The following is a 16,934-nucleotide window of genomic DNA, read 5'->3' on the forward strand; positions in this document are numbered from 1 at the left end:
ACTCCAGCCCCTGTTCACTCTTCTTTTGTCTGAACTCCCACACTTTGTCTCTGTTTAAGAATTTTCCAGATGCGGTACTATTCACTCAGAAATTCAAGTGTGTCAGTCCTAACCTGGAGTGTTAAACTGTTCAAAGCCTCTCTAGTCCCTCCATCCCCTCTGCCACCATCACCCTCCACTGTGGAGTGGACCTTATGTAAGTCACAGACTCATCACGGGGGAAGCCAGGTGACTTCTCTGGCTTCTGCTTTAAGTTGAGATCTTAAATTTTTCCAGCAACTCAGGCAGTGCCCCAGGAAGTAGGACATACCTCATTGGAAATTACTGCAAGGAGGTAGGACAGTGCATCTACCACTCATACTATTGCTAACTTTTAACTTTTTTTTTTTTTTTTTTGTCTTTTTGCCTTTTCTAGGGCCGCTCCCACAGCATATGGAGGCTCCCAGGCTAGGGGCCGAATCGGAGCTCTTGCTGGCCTACGCTGGAGCCACAGCAGCGCGGGATCTGAGCCCTGTCTGCGACCTACACCACAGCTCACGGCAACGCTGGATCCTTAACCAACTGAGTGAGGCCAGGGATCAAACCTGAAACCTCATGGTTCCTAGTCAGATTCGTTAATCGTTGAGCCATGATGGGAACTCTGATAACTTCTAACTTCTAACCTTATTTCCAACAAGTCTGATTTCCTTCCATACATTTGGAGATGGTAATTATGTCCTGTCTGAGTTCTGTTCCCTTCGTGGGTGGTGGGATATTCTGGCACCTGGTGTGACATGGCAGAGCCTGCCATCCTCTCCTTCAAGCCACTCCCAAGCTAAACGAATACACTAACTACAGATGGGGCTTGCTCTGCAAACATAACTTTGACATAGGTTTTCTAGCGCCCTTTCTGTCACCTGTCTCTCTCCTGACTACAGCAACCAGCCCCGTCTTCGTAGCTGCTGCTCTCCATTGCCTGTAGCCATGCTCGGTACAATTTTCAGGTGCATCATTGGTGGCATAATTGGGAATGCAGTATCTTGTCAATCAATATCCTTCTCAAAATACTGATCCACAAATAAGCAAGGTTAAAGGGACAGTCTGGTAGAGTAGAAAGTAGACAGTGGACCACATGGTGGAGTAAAAAGAACATGGACATTGGAGTCCAATAGACTTAGGTTCCATTCTGCCTCTGGGTGACTCTCAGCCTCAGTTTTCACCTCTGAAAAATGGGTTATTGTGTGGCTTAAAGGTAATGTATAAGATAGCTGGCAAACAGTAGGGGCCCTGGATAAATGCTTATCTGAATATTGTCTGTGTTAAATGTCTTATATATAGCAAGCTTGCTGTCAGTTATTCTCAGTGGCTGGGAAACGTGTGGGTGTGAGTGCTTGTGTGGGGAAAGGGTCCGTTAGACTTAGAGCAGCCAGCCTGCACCAGCAGTGAGCTGCGTGTCTGCTGGGGTAGGTCTTGGATTGAGCATTGCTGAGTCAGAAAAAAAAATGCATATCCTCTGCCAAATTGGTAAATAGGTCTTTCTTTATCCAAGTCATTAATAAAATGTTAAACAGGACAGGACTTATTAATGAAGCCTATGATATGTCACAATTGATATCGAGTTGATATCAAATTACCCAGTAATTTTTGGGTCAAGTTGCTTCAGCAGCTGTCAATCTCTAAATGAATCATTCTCTTTCAACTTATATTTCCCTATTTTCTTTGCGAGGATCTCATGAAAGACTTATGATTTATTTCTGATTAGTACAGTGCTAGAATATAGTAGTCCCGATTAAAATTCTTTTTATAAAAAATGTTTTATTATTGTTGATTTGCAATATTCCATCAATTTCTGCTGTACAGCAAAATGATCCATCTATACAGATATATACATTCTTTTTTTTCTGTTTTAATTTTTATTTTTTCCATTATAAGTTGGTTTACAGTGTTCTGTCAATTTTCTACTATCCATCAAAGGGACCCAGTCACACATACATAGATGTACATTCTTTTTCTCACATTATCTTCCAGAATTTTTCTCAAAAATTCCTAACCTTCAAACAAGTAAACCAGACTTTAGAATTGCTATAGGTTATGGAAGAGAGATTGGTGGAGGTGACCCTAAAAGTTAACATTTGCCTTTTTATCAGACTTTTTAAAACTTTGGAATCCTGCTAAAAGAAATTTGTTTTATAGATATAGTATAGAAATGGTTCCTCTGGAAATGTTTACAGTGAAGTCTAGAAGAGTTTCACAAGAAAGTTCCATGGAAAGCATTTCCCACTTTCTTCGGAATCTCGCTCTTGGAATTTTAGATGGTGCTTGGTGCTTTTCTGTTTTTTGTTTGTTTTGTTGTTGTTGTTGTCTTTTTGCCTTTTCTAGGGCCACTTCCTTGGCATATGGAGGTTCCCAGGCTAGGGGTCGAATCAGAGCTGTAGCCACCGGCCTACGCCAGAGCCACAGCAACATCAGATCTGAGCTGAGTCTGCAACCTATACCACAGCTCACGGCCACGCTGGATCCTTAACCCACTGAGCAAGGCCAGGGATCGAACCCGCAACCTCATGGTTCCCAGTCGGATTCGTTAACCACTGAGCCATGATGGGAACTCCAGGGTGGCACTTTTTTGAGTCTCACCGTATGACCATCACATTGTACTCCCTGTGAGGGGGCATCTCCCCACTGCCTTTCCCCTCACACACAGGTGGGTTGACTAGGCTAGGCTGTGAGCTCCTGGGTCTTAGGAGACATTAAGCAAATGTTTGTTCAATGAGCAAAGGCGTACCTGGAGGCAAGAACTGAATCTCATTCATCACGGTCCTTGTTCCCTCTACCGTGCGTGTGATCCTGGTACCCACATAGCAGGGGCTCAGTAATGCTAGCTGTGTGAATGGCGGCACAAGACTGGCACCTGGCATGGCATTCAGAAGGGGGATGGGAGTGAAGAAGAACAGGGTGAGAATGTGACCATTGCTGTCTGAGCACAGAAGCCACTTGGGTATCTGTTGCTTGTAGCATATTGCTTAATTTAAAAACAAAACAAAACTCTAGAGGGACAGTTCAATGTAGTCTTATCCAGGGGCAATAAAAAAAAATTAGAAGCAAGATCTTAGTAAAAAATGAAATGGTTTAAGTCAGATTTTAACGCTTGGGAGAACAACGGCCTTGTGAATTTATGACATTAGAGGAACAGCTCGAGTAGGAGATGTTGATTAGCGTAGTGTCATTAAATTTTTTTGTTTGCAAATCCCCATTGCTTTTCTCATAAAACCCAGGTTTTCTTTTTACTCAGATGATACCGGTAAATCCAAAGGGGCCACGTTATTTTAACCCCACGTGTACCTTTTCTCTGTTCCTCAGGTTGTGAATGTCGTAGGGGGTGTCTCATTTCTGGATTCTGTTACTCCCATGGATTATTTCCCTGGATTGAATTTGGAAGGTTATCCTAACAGAGACAGCACAAAATATGCCGAGATTTATGGCATTTCATCGGCTCACACTTTATTGCGAGGAACACTAAGGTACAAGGTAAGTGGCTCTATTGGAGAGGAACAGGTTGCCTGTTTTTGTTTGTTTGTTTGTTTGTTTGTTTGTTTATTTTTGGTGCTTTTTAGGGCCGCACCTGTGGCATATGGAGGCTCCCAGGCCAGCGGTCCAGTTGGAGCTACAGCTGCCAGCCTACACCACAGCCACGGCAATGCAGGATCTGAGCCTCATCTGCGACCTACACCACGGCTCATGGCAATGCCAGATCCTTAGCCCACTGAGCAAGGCCAGGGATCGAACTTGCAACCTCATGGTTCCTAGTTGGATTTGTTTCCACAGAGCCACGACAGGAACTCCAAGTACACATCTTTTTAATCACCAGAGTAGTTACAAGTGTGACCAGATTAAGGCCATCTGTGTCATAGTTTCCTAGGGCTGTTGTAAGAAATTACTACTAGCTTAAAACAACAGAAATTTATTCTCTCCCAATCCAGAAGGTCACAGTCTGAAATCACAGTGTGACAGGGTTGGTGCTTTGAGGGAAAAACTGTCCCCCACCTTCACCCCTCACTTCTGGTGGTTGTGGGCCGTTCTTGCTGTTCTTTACCTTGTAGGCATATTGGTCCCATCTCTGCTTCCGTCTTCATATCCCCTTCTCTTGTTTGTGTCACTGTGTCCTCTTCTCTCCTTACAAGGATACCAGGCATTGGATTTAAGACCCATCCTCAATATAGTTTGATTAGATCTTTAACTAATTATATTTGCAAAGATCCAAATAAGGTCCCGTTCTAAGGTTCTGAGTGGCCACGAATTACAAGGGGCACGACCCAACCCACTTACAACCAGTGCGTCTAACATACATAGATCCCTAAAAACTCGAGATCTGCTTTCAGATCCCTGTGCCCTGTGAGGTTTCTTGGCACCTACTCATAGGAATGTGGTGTCCTCACTGTCCAGGAACTAAATGATTTGTCAGAGTATGCTTGGAAGATGGAAAACCATGGATGTTTCACAAGCCTTTAAGGTACAGCAGAAATTCTAGTGTGAATTGAAGCCATATACCCCCCAGATCTGGCAGATTCTTAATTCTGTTTTCCTCAATTTGTTCTAAGAATTTAATGCTCTGGGAATTGAGATCCTGTATCAAGCCACTTCATGCGATAGCTTAAAAAAAAAAAAAAAGTCTTCTGTACTAAGATTTTAAGTAGTGACTTTTTTTTCCCATGGGATTCAGGAGTTAGGATTTACTGATAGCCTTAGTTATAGTCTCTTACCAAACATACAGACTCAGAAATAGAGGATTTTAAGACTATTAAGAATTAAATAGGGGTTCCCATTGTGGCGCAGCAGAAAGGAATCTGACTAGGAACCATAAGGTTGTGGGTTCGATCCCTGGCCTCACTCAGGGGGTTAAGGATCCGGTGTTGCCATGAGCTGTGGTGTAGCTTGCAGATGCGGCTGGGATCTGGTGTCGCTATGGCTGTGGTATAGGTGGCAGCTGTAGCTCCCATTGGACCCCTAGCCTGGGAATCTCCATGTGCCGCGGGTGTGGCCCTAAAAAAGACAAAAGCAAAAAAAAAAAAAAAAATGACATAAAGCTCTCAAAATGTGTCTAGATGGAAGCCATGTCCATCGTCACGGTGGTCATATCCTTCAGGGCCACCATCCGGGCAGTGTCAGCAGCCCTTCAGTAACCCGCATATGCCTTCCAATGTTAGAGAAATGGCCCTGTCACCCAAATATGGCAGGGAGACCTTGATTCTCCTGCGCCTGCCTGTCACCTGAGTCCTCCCAGACCCAGCTTTGGGTCTTTCTTAACTCCTCTCCTTGTCTCCGCTCCCCCACATCTGCTCGAGTTCTTCTTGTCTGTGTCCCCAGCTCCGTGTTCACCTCTGTCGTAGCACCTGTGATGCCCCACTGTCGCGCAGTCAGTCCTCAGTGGTCATGGTTCTGCCCACTCTGTGCCAGGCCTTATTGTTTGACTCAGCTGATGCTTCTCTGGGGCTGGAGTTGCTTCATGGTGGGGTCTGCATTTTTCATCTCTGTGCCCTCAGCCCCTGGCATGAGTCTCACATGTGGCAGCAGCTTGCCAAGTGCTTATTGATAAATGCATACCCATCATAAAATCATTTGTAGAGGTCACCCTAAAAATATATGTCTGAGATTAAGAAATAGCTCGGAAATGTTTCATCATTGAGCTGTTGGAGGACAGGATCTCCAGCATTTCTCAGCTTCTAGAAGCAAGCTGGGGGGTTTGCTTTTTTGTTTCTCCTCTTTGAAATATATTTACACTGGGTTCGAGCAAATGAATGTGAATTCTTTTGATTAGTAACCTTTGAACAGTTTGAATAGGACACCTTTCAGAAATGTGAAAATTCACACATTAAATGGTAAAAAATACAATGACAACCTGACCTGTGTTATAGCTTAATAACTTCATTGCTTTTTGAAATAATTTCCTACCTCTCTTCTCTTCTTCCTCCTCTTCCTCCCTTCTCCTCCTCCTTCCGCTCCCCCTCCCCCTCCTCCTTCCTCTCCCTCTGTAGTTGCAGTAGCTGTAAAGCCACGTGTTTGGACTCCCGTTCCCCTCCCTCCCCCACCCCACCCCCTCGCATGATGTGCTCCCAGAAGAACACACATTATGGTGGTCCTTTGCTTCCTCATTCAGAATCTCTTCCATCCAGTCCTTCGTAGTGATGGACACTGGGGATGAAGGACACACACACACACACACACAGACACACACAATTTCTATGCTGACAGTTCAGCAGCTGAAGAGACAGTTAATTGCAGTTTGTGTTGAGTGCCATGACAGAGGTATGAACACAAAGCTCCAGGAATACAGAGAAGAAGGGAGCGCCCCCTCACTTGGGGGCCTAGCAGGTGTGCTGAGCTGGGTCTTAAGGAAAGAATGAGCATTTCATAGGTGAGCAAGGGTGGTTACCACCTTCCAGGCACAGGAGCGGCATGCACTGAGGTCCTGGAAAGAGCACAGTGGCTTGTTTGGGGGACGGTGAGTGTGGAGATGATGACTCGTGAGTCAGGCCGGAGGGATGTGTTGGGATGGGTTTATATACCAAGGACTTTCCGACTTGCCCTTAGACAGTGGCGGACACATGGGGAATTTTAATCAGAGCTGTGACATTTTAGAAATACTGCTCTAATTCCTACCTTTCCCTGGCTCCCTATATGCTTTAGGATGATGGTTCCTAATCAGTAGAATGGATTATCTGCATTGGGGGATATTCTTACAAGCTCTTTCTTCTGTTATAAGAGAGAGAACAACTGTTCTATTATAATACAGTTCTGCTGACCTGAAATCAGAGAACACAGTAAATTTGCCCTTAAACTGTCAGAAAACACCACTCACATGTTACCCAGAAACAAAAGTAAAGACTCATTCTTTGCAAGGTCTCTTATATGAATCGGTGGGATTGTGCAACACCACTGATTTTGGTTTGAACTTGAAGGCGGCTGCATCAATACTAGCACTACAAATGGCCATTTTCAGCCTGTTCTCTAAATGAATTAGGAAGATAGATCCCTCTTTTCAAACAAACTTAAATTTTTTTTTCTTTGAAGAGAACATTTTCACATACTGCTTAATACCTCTTGTTACAGGGATATGCCAAAGCCTTGAATGGCTTTGTAAAACTGGGTCTTATAAACAGAGATGTGTTTCCTGCCCTCCAACCTGAAGCCAGCCCCCTCACCTGGGTGAGTGACTCCAGATTTATACACTGTCTGCTGCTCTTCAGAAGTGCCTCCTGAGATGGTCAGGTTAGAACCTTGGCTTGGACCGGAAAAAGCGCCCGTTCTGTGACTTAACGTGCAGGAAGTTAATTCCTAACACCAGAGCCCTCTTTCCCTTCACTGTTATGGAAGGATGGATAGAGGTGGACTCAAAGGGCCTATTCCCTGCAGCAACTTCTACCACTTGATGCTCCCTCAGCCCTGAGTAGAGATGGACCTGCTCTTGGCATTGTGCTCTGGGCTTTGCCACTTGTCTAAGAAGTGATGCAGTAACAGGAGTTCAGCTTGGGCCTCTTGAAACTGATGTAACAGGAGAAATGCTGGTGGGATCATAGAACTAGATTCCCAACCCCTGAGTTCCAGTAGTTCTTTCATTTGGCTATTTGTGATCATGAGCAATTTGAGTTTTTAATTACTGAGTTTATGCGCATATCTGTGTCGTATTAAAATCTTAGAGTCTCGGGGCTGGAAGGGACTTGGAAGGCTTTGACCTGAATATAAAGTAGAGCTTCTGCTAACTTCCAGGAATTAACTTGTTACCAGTTGGTCATTTAACTTAAATAAATGACCTCATATTCTAATAGAAATGCCAGAAATTTATCACAAGGAAAAAAGAATCAATATTGCTAATCTCATTATGTCTCCCAAGAAATGCTGGTATTCTGGCTCGCCAGTTCCTTTTAATTTCAGTTTGTAGAGTTCCCGTCGTGGCTCAGTGGTTAACTAACCCAACTTGTATCCATGAGGATCAGGGTTTGATCTCTGGCCTCGCTCAGTGGGTCAAAGATCCGGTGTTACCGTGAGCTGTGGTGTAGGTCACAGATGTGGCTCGGATCCTGCATTGCTGTGGCTGTGGTGTAGGTTGGCAGGTGTAGCTCCAGTTGGACCCATAGCCTGGGAACCTCCATATGCCTGGAGTGTGGCCCTAAAAAAGACACACACACACATTCAGTTTGTGTGTGTGTGTATCTGAGACTCACTTCAATCTAGACTACAACTGTCATAAATTTACTTGTTGGATAGCAGTGAATAAATAGCTATATTCACTGGAATTGAGGGAGCTGGACTGGGAAGGTTAGTGCAGGCATTCTTGGGGCCAATGCCCTCACGTTGGTAACTGCAGTCTGGCAATTTTTTTTTCTTTCAGTAAAAGACCAGGTTGTAATTTTTTTAAGCTTTGTGGGCCATATTGTTTCTACAGACCACTCAGTTCAGACTGCTCATAAACAAATGGGTATGGCTGTATTCCAACACAACTTTTTATTTACAAAACCAGGTGGTGAACTCAATTTAGCTTGGGGACTAGTTTGTTGATCCTTAATCTAGAGCATAACTTTCACCTAGGGAGCCTGTAAAAAGTCTTTTTTTAGGAAGTGGAAAAAGCTATGACCACTGTTCTTCCCTTGAGATTTTTGTTTGTTTTTTTGTCTTTTTGTCTTTTAGGGCCGCATCCGCAGCATATGGAGGATCCCAGGCTAGAGGTCTACGCCACAGCCACAGCAACACCAGATCTGAGCTGCATCTGCAACCTACACTGTAGCTCACAGCAATGCCAGATCCTTAACCCACTGAGCGAGGCCAGGGATTAAACCTGCATCCTCATGGATGCCAGTCGGGTTCGTTAACTATTGAGCCACGGTGGGAACTCCCTCCCTTGAGATTTTAGATTTTATTTTCTGTAGAATCTTCCTCATTTATTTCTTTTTTTTTAGGGCCACACCTGTGGCATATGGAAGTCCCCAGGCCAAGGGTTGATTTGCAGGCTGTAGCCTACACCACAGCCACAGCAATGCCAGATCTGAGCCATGTCTACGACTTACACCAGAGCTCATGGCAATGCTGGATCCTTAACCCACTGAGTGGGGCCACGGATCAAGCTCATGGATGCTAGTGGGGTCCGTTACTGCTGAGCTACAACAGGAACTCCTCTTCCTCATTTCTTGAACCTACAAAAGAACTCTGGTTGCTACTAGCAACCATAGCACTAAGCCCCTTCCACTCTTTTCTGGCCAAAATCAACTCCTTGAGGATGAAAAGGTTATGGAGAGGCTATGCAAAGGCAGGCAATGTGATAGTGACTATGGTATCACCTTTTTTTCATATTGATTTGGTGTTATGACCCATTTTTATTGCAGAAATAACATCCTGAAATACTAGGCTTTTATTGATATGTGGCAGTGTGCTGTGTGTACACACATGTGTGTGCCACACTTTGCTATTTCTAATTATTTCCAATTTAAAATTTGAAGTGCATTTGAGGTCTAATGGTTTCTTCTTCTTTTTTTTTTTTCTTTTTTTTTTTCTTTTTAGGGCTGCACCCGTGGCTTCTGGAGGTTCCCAGGCTAGGGGTCTAATGGGAGCTGTAGCCACCGGCCTACACCACAGCCCAGCAACATCAGATCCGAGCTGCATCTACAACCTACACCACAGCTCATGGCAATGTTGGATCCTTAACCCACTGAGCGAGGCCAGGGATCGAACCCGCAACCTCATGGTTCCTCGTCAGATCTGTTAACCACTGAGCCATGACGGGAAGTCCTCTAATGGTTTCATAGGATAACTTATCAACTTATTTTTCATTTTACCAGGAACTTAGAATTTTCATCTTTGTTTTTCCAACCAGAAAGAACTCCTCTGTGATCTAGTTGGGATTTTACCCTCCTCCAAGTCTGATGTGCTTAAGGAAGCTGTCTTTAAGAAACTAGGAGGAGACAGTGCCCAGCTGGAGGCTGCCGAATGGTAAGCACCAATCAGTCAGCTTAGAGCAAAACACCAGGTCAGTGATTAATTAGCCCTTTTGTTTTTTTGCTTTTTTTTTTTGCTTTTTAGGGCTACACTTGCAGCAGCACATGGAGACTTGTAGCACATAGAGATTCTCAGGCTAGGGGTCTAATGGGAGCTACAACACAACCACAGCAACGCCAGATCCAAGCTATGTCTGCGGACCTGCAGCATATGGAGGTTCCCAGGATAGGGGTTGAATCAGAGCTGCAGCCGCCGGCCTATGCCAGAGCCACAGCAATGTGGGGTCCGAGCCACGTCTGCAACCTACACCACAGCTCATGGCAAAGCCAGATCCTTTTTTTTTTTGTTGTTGTTGTTGTTGTTGTTGCTATTTCTTGGGTTGATCCCGCGGCATATGGAGGTTCCCAGACTAGGGGTCTAATCGGAGCTGTAGCCACCGGCCTACGCCAGAGCCACAGCAACACGGGATCCGAGCCGCTTCTGCAACCTACACCACAGCTCACGGCAACACCGGATCGTTAACCCACTGAGCAAGAGCAGGGACCGAACCCGCAACCTCATGGTTCCTAGTCGGATTCGTTAACCACTGTGCCATGACGGGAACTCCGGGAAGACTTATTTTTGAGGAGCTTCTCTACTCAGTTCCCAAGAAAGGTGGGATATTTTTTTCTCTCCTGTAGGAGGTTCTCCCAGTCTTCCTTTAACTACTTGAAAACACTTATTCACGTAGCTGTGGCCATTATGCTGGTAGCCTTGACATGCGAGAACCAAACTGTAAATTAATCTTAGAAAGCTTTACAACGATGTGCATTCATAATGTGTCAGTTCAGGCTCCGGGCTGCACTCCCAGGAGCATCTGGGATGACTCTAAAGGTTTAAACACTGCTCTTGTTACTGCTATTTTACAGGAACTTAAAAGTCCTATAACTTGAACTCTCATCTTGTGGTCCTGCCCTTTCCAGATAAAACCCAACAAGTTCTCTCTCTGATTCCCAAGTGAGAATATGTACAGGGCTTGCACTAATGCAGCCCTCTCTTGTGCTTCTCAGGTTGGGCTTACTTGGGGATGAGCAAGTCCCTCGGGCAGAGTCTCTGGTGGATGCACTCTCCAAACATTTGGCCACGAAGCTCTCCTATGGTAGGCCGGGGGCTATTACCTAAACATCCCAGGAGAAGAATCATAAGAATCTGTGAATTAGTTTGTCTGGCTGGAGCCACTCAGTGGGAATGAGGAAACATGAAATGAGGGGAAAAGCGCGGGAAGCGCAGGAAGAATAAGGGAACTCTGCAGTAAGAAGGAACTTGGCTTGAAATTCCCTGTGGCTGCACAAGTTAAGGACCCAGCATTGTCACTGCTGTGGTGTGGATTTGATCCCTGGCCAGGGAAATTTCAGGTGTGGCCAAAAAAAAAAAAAAAAAAAAAAGATCTTGGCTAATATGGCTGGCAAAGGCAAAAATCACTAGTTTTAATTTTTGGCACATTAGGGAAATGCTGAAGGAGCATTTTGGGGAGAAGGGTGGGTAGCCTCTATAGCAGTACACACAGGATCTGTAATATGATACAGATATATCCTGGATAGAGGAACTAGCTCTGACTTACCATTTCCTTGCATTTTTAATTTGGTGTTTGGGCTAGAAAGCAGTGAACACAATTGTCTAAGTATATATAGATATAAAATGGGAAAGGAAACTTGAGAACAGAAGGGCAGAAGCAAGGGGGTGCAATACGACATTGGATCTGTAATGGCGGTGGCATTTTAAAATGTATGTTTATTTATTTTAAGGCCCTGGAGAGAAAGATATGATTGTGATGAGAGACAACTTTGGAATCAGACATCCTTCTGGACATCTAGAAAATAAAACAATTGATCTTGTGGTTTACGGGGATGTCAATGGCTTTTCAGCCATGGCCAAAACTGTGGGGTTACCCACTGCTATGGCAGCCAAGATGTTACTTGATGGTAAGTTCTTTCATTGCGGGACCAAGTCTGTCTCCATATTATCTCCAAGTCATGTAGCACCTGGATAGAAAATAATTATTCTTGAGTATGACACTGTCTTTTAACTAAAAGGGAGCCAATTCAGGAGTTCCCATCATGGCTCAGCAGTAAGGAACCCAACTAGTATCCATGAGTACAGTTCAATCCCTGGCCTCCTCGCTCAGTGGGTTAAGGGTCCCACATTGCTGTGGCTGGCAGCTGTAGTTCAAGTTTAACCCCTAGACTGGAAATGTCCATATGCCACAGGAGTGGCCCTAAAAAGGAAAAAATAAAAATTAAAATAAAGTAAAAGGGAGCCAGTTCAGAAGACCCAAGCCCTGGCTGACTGGCAGATCACCTTGTGATGAGTAAAAACCAGGGGCTTTGGAGTTAGACCTGATTTCTGTACCAGCTCAGCCCCCAGATGGCTGAGTGATGGGTGCAAGGTAGCATCTTCGAGTCAGAGTTCTTTCATCTTTAAAGTTAGGATTGTCATCACAAATTCATAAGGTTGTTTTGACACTAAATGGAAATAATAAATAAAGCTCCTACTACACAGAAGGGTCCCCAGGGCGTATTAACTTCCTTCCTTTCTTTCCTTGGCTTTTCATATTTTGGAAGCAGCGACCCTGAAATAGTAGAGGGTATTCACTTCCAGATCTTGAAAAATATAGGCCATGTTTCATTAACCTTCCTATCTCAACCTATTACAAATAATCAATATATATTTGGAATGAAAGGAATCCAAATTTCCACTCTCCCCTTAAGATCACGTTTGTATTCAGTAAGCATGACCTCGGGATAGAACACCCCATTGTGAAAGTGGGAGGGGAGTAAAAGCATCAAATCAAAGCATATAAATGTGAAATGATGAGAAGACATATCTAGAATAGCATGGTAGCTAATATCAAATTACACCCCCTTGCTTCGTTATTGAGGAAGCAGAGTGAAGAAGTGATGAGGGGTGAGGTCATCATGGCCTTGAAAGTGAGCACCCAGACTTGCTCTCTCAGCCGTTCTAACAGATGCTGGTGCCCTGGCAACCAGGTTGGGCTTAATCTCATTCTGTTGGTGTTATGCGTCTTAAAAAATGACATCGGCAAATAAAGTAGATCAGTTATGTTTCCTTTACTTTCTTGTTATACTTTATGATTTGATGGTTAATGCTGTGAAGTGTATAAATTCAGACTCGGTCCGCAAGTCCAGCTGGGCTTTCAGTTAACTCCTTTTCCTTTTAGAGTGTTGGTTAAATAATGATTTAGTAGCTATTTAAAAAATCTCTAGACCGCCAACAAATGATTGACTCAGAGTTTACTGCTGTATAGAGATTGTTACTACAGAAGTTAACCTTTCATTCCCCCTTTAAGGTGGTAACTACAAACTTATTTTCTTCCAGGTGAAATTCAAGCTAAAGGCCTGATGGGGCCGTTTTCAAAGGAGATCTATGGACCAATATTGGAGAGAATTAAAGCAGAAGGCATTATGTATACTACACAGAGCACAATCAAGCCATAATTGAGAATTATATCTTGTTTTTATCTTCCCAGGCAACACAGCTCTGAACTGTGGTGCAAAAACATGCTTGCTAATGTGATCTATCAAAATATAAAGCATGATATGTCTTGGTGAAGTCAATACAATGGTGTTTTTGAAATATAAATCTCTATTTTAATATGCAACATCTGAACAAGAGATGCTGGTAATTACCAGAGAACTTTAATAATTCTATCATGTGTTTTCCATGTATGTATAAAAGTAATAACGACTGTATCATTTGTTAATTTATTATGCAACTTTTTCTTACAGCAACATATTTTCCTGTAATCAGCAGGTGACGTTTTTAATCTTTTTAGTAAGAAAAAATTTGGAGTTCCCATGGTGGCTCAGCAGAAACAAACCTGGCTAGTGTCCATGAGGTCGTGGGTTTGATCCCTGGCCTCGCTCAGTGGGTTAAGGATTCGGTGTTGCCCTGAGCTGTGGTGCAGGTTGCAGACATGGCTCGCATCTGGTGTGGCTGTGGCTGTGGCGTAGGCTGGCAGCTATAGCTCCAGTTTGACCCCTAACCTGGGAATTTCCATATGCCATGGGTGTGGCCCTAAAAAGCAAAAAGAGCAAAGAAAACATTTCTTCATGCAGCTTTATTTTTGTATTTTTCAAACTGACTCAGTTGGATGCCTATCCATAAACCTGTGCATCAGTGCTATTTTATGCCTTTTTTGTAAAATTACGATTTATTTAGAAATGATATTTCTTAACGGTTTTCTCTTGAGTGTTTGGAAAATGAAATATGTAAGATTAAATCAAAATCTACATGATCACCTCATTAAGCATAGAAAAAACTAATACATGAATTCAGCAAACTTGTGAGATACAAGATTTTCAAAAATTGACTATATTTGTATGTAGTTTCAATTGAACAAAACAAAAGTGATATTAAGAAAACAATTCTAGGAGTTCTCTTGTGGTGCAGCAGGTTAAGGATCTGGCATTGCCATAGTTGTGACACAGGTCACAACTAAGGCGGAGTTATGATCCCTGGCCCAGGAACTTCCACATGCTCCATTTTTTTTTAAGTTAAAAAATTAAAAAAAAAATTCTGAGGAAAAAGTGTAAAATAGGAATAGATTGAGAGTCTAGAAGTAACTTTCACATTTATGGTCAATTTTTGAAAAAGGCAATAGAGGAAAATAGTCTTTTCATCAAATTGTTCTAAGACAACTGGATATCCACGTGCAAAAGAATAAAGTTAGAATCCCTTTAATGTATGGCAGAAATTGGCACAATATTAAATCAACTACACTTTAATTTTTTAAAAAAGTAAAAAAAAAAACCCAAATAGTTAGACTCCCTATCTCAGAACACATATAAAAATTATCTCAGAATGGATCAAAGACCTAAATATAAGCGCTGACATTATAAAACTTTTAGATGAAATCATAGGTGTAAATCTTCATGACCTTGGATTAGGCAATGGTTTCTTAAATAAATGACATCAAAAGCATAAGCAACAAATGGGAAAAATAATAGATAAGTTGGATATCATCAGAATTAAAGACTTATTTGCTCCCAAGAATACCATTTAGAAGGCAAAATACAACCCACAGAATGAGAAACTTTTGCAAATCATATATCAGGTAAGAGAAGAACTTGTATTTAGAATAAAGAACTATATCCCATAAAACGACAAAGCCCAATTGAAAAAATGGACAAAGGGTCAGAATTGACAGTTCTCCAAAGAAGATATACAAAAGGCCAATAAACATAGGAGAAGATGATCAATATGCATTAGCTCTCAGGGAAATACAAATCAAACCTACAGAAAAATACCACTTCAGAGTCACCAGGATAGCTATTGTGAAAAAGATAACAAGTGTTGGTGAAGACGTGGAGAAACTGGAACCCTCATAAACTTCTAGTGGAACTACCAAATGGTGTAGCTGCTTGGGAAAACAGTTTGGCAGTACCTCAAATGGTTAAACATAGTTACCGTATAATCCAGCGATTCCACTCTTAGGTATACACCCAGGAGAAATGGAAATATGTCCACCCAACAACTTATAAAGAGATGTTCATAACAGCACTATTCATAACAACCAGAAACCAAACCAAGTCAAATAAATGTCCATCTAATAATGGATGAATAAACAAAAGGTGGCGTATCTATACCCTGGAATTTTTATCTGGCAATAAAAGAGAAATGAAGTACTGATAACATGATACAACATGGACACACCTTGAAAATATACTAAGTGAAAGAAGCCAGGCATGAAAGGCACATAACGTGTGGTCTCAATTGTATGAAATGTCCAGAGTAGTCAAATCTCTACACGGGAGAAAGTAGATTAGTGGGTGCGTAGGGCTGGGGGGCTTGGGGGGAGTGGGAGTGACTGCTAATGAGTTTGGGGGGTTTTGCGGGGAGATGATGAAAATGTTGTGGAATTGATTGTGGGAATGGAGGCACAACTCTGTGAATATACTAAAATTACTGAATTGTACGCTTTGTGTGAATTGTACAGGATGTGAATTATATCTCAAGTTGTATAAATCTTTTTTTCACCTTAGAGAAAAAAAATGTTTCTCTTTAGGGATATACATTAAACTTTCTGATGGGCCGTGGTCATATTCTGGCATATGAAATTACTTCTGCTCTCCCCATAAACAGGTGTTCTGTGGGGGACATACAGCAGTTGAGATACCATCTGTGCTATTTGAAAAGGACCAACGTTGATCAAGGCCTGGTTCCACCTGCCAAAAGTAGTATGTGGCGATCAATAGTCTATTGCTAAGGAGAGACATGTCTGTTGTGGCATTTCTTTCTACCACGACATTGAATTTAACATAATCAGTTAGGAAATAACAGCTTATGTTGCATTGATCCCTGTCAGTCTGGAAGAGCACCCAGATGGCGCGGGATCTAGGGAACTGGTGAGTGGGAGAGGGCATGCACCGATGTAATAGATGGTTTGAGCTTGATGACCGAGTGACAAAGGGGGTCTGATTAAGGAGGGGGGTCCAGTGGGAGTGCTAGGAAAGGAAATGTCAGCGTGGGTACAGACAGAGTGGAACACTGCCCTCTCAACCGCAAGTTTTCCAGCAGAAATTTCAACAGTAAAGGTGGTAGAATCTGGGTATGGATGGGTGGAGTCTATTGATAAGCCTAAACTTAAGCCACAGTTTGTGAATCCCTGGAGCATTTGGTAAGACCCAATGCTCCCATCTTCCAGATCCTTCTGCCTTTTCTGGCCTCCTCCAGATGACACATTTCCAGCGTTCCTTGTTGTAGACTCATGAGACACTACAAGTTTCTCTGAGAAACAGATGGTTCTACAACGTACTAGCTGCTTCCTTTTCCGTAAAATGAGGAACGCAGTAATTCACAGAATGGTTTTAAAGGTTAATAATAAAATGTAAGAGAAAAGCCTGATACCAAGTAGATGTTTAAAGACATTAGGAATTTTTTTTGCAATAACTTTTATTTATTTTTTGTCTTTTTGC

At 42.8% G+C, this 16,934-nt stretch overlaps 1 protein-coding gene across 6 annotated transcripts in view; it reads left to right on the top strand.

The window, feature by feature from the left end:
* Positions 1 to 16,059, top strand: part of AASS (aminoadipate-semialdehyde synthase) — a 100,832-nt gene extending 84,773 nt beyond the window's left edge. For 5 of the 6 annotated variants that reach the window (XM_021078482.1, XM_021078483.1, XM_013985640.2 and 2 more), the window contains 6 exons: positions 3,337 to 3,504; positions 7,084 to 7,179; positions 9,839 to 9,954; positions 11,010 to 11,098; positions 11,745 to 11,921; positions 13,336 to 16,059. In XM_021078482.1, the coding sequence (XP_020934141.1) occupies positions 3,337 to 3,504; positions 7,084 to 7,179; positions 9,839 to 9,954; positions 11,010 to 11,098; positions 11,745 to 11,921; positions 13,336 to 13,454 (765 nt within the window). In that variant the 3' untranslated portion in view covers positions 13,455 to 16,059. 6 annotated transcript variants of the gene reach the window in all.

The sequence above is a fragment of the Sus scrofa genome, chromosome 18 (genome assembly GCF_000003025.6).
Source record: "Sus scrofa isolate TJ Tabasco breed Duroc chromosome 18, Sscrofa11.1, whole genome shotgun sequence".
Lineage (NCBI taxonomy): Eukaryota > Metazoa > Chordata > Mammalia > Artiodactyla > Suidae > Sus > Sus scrofa.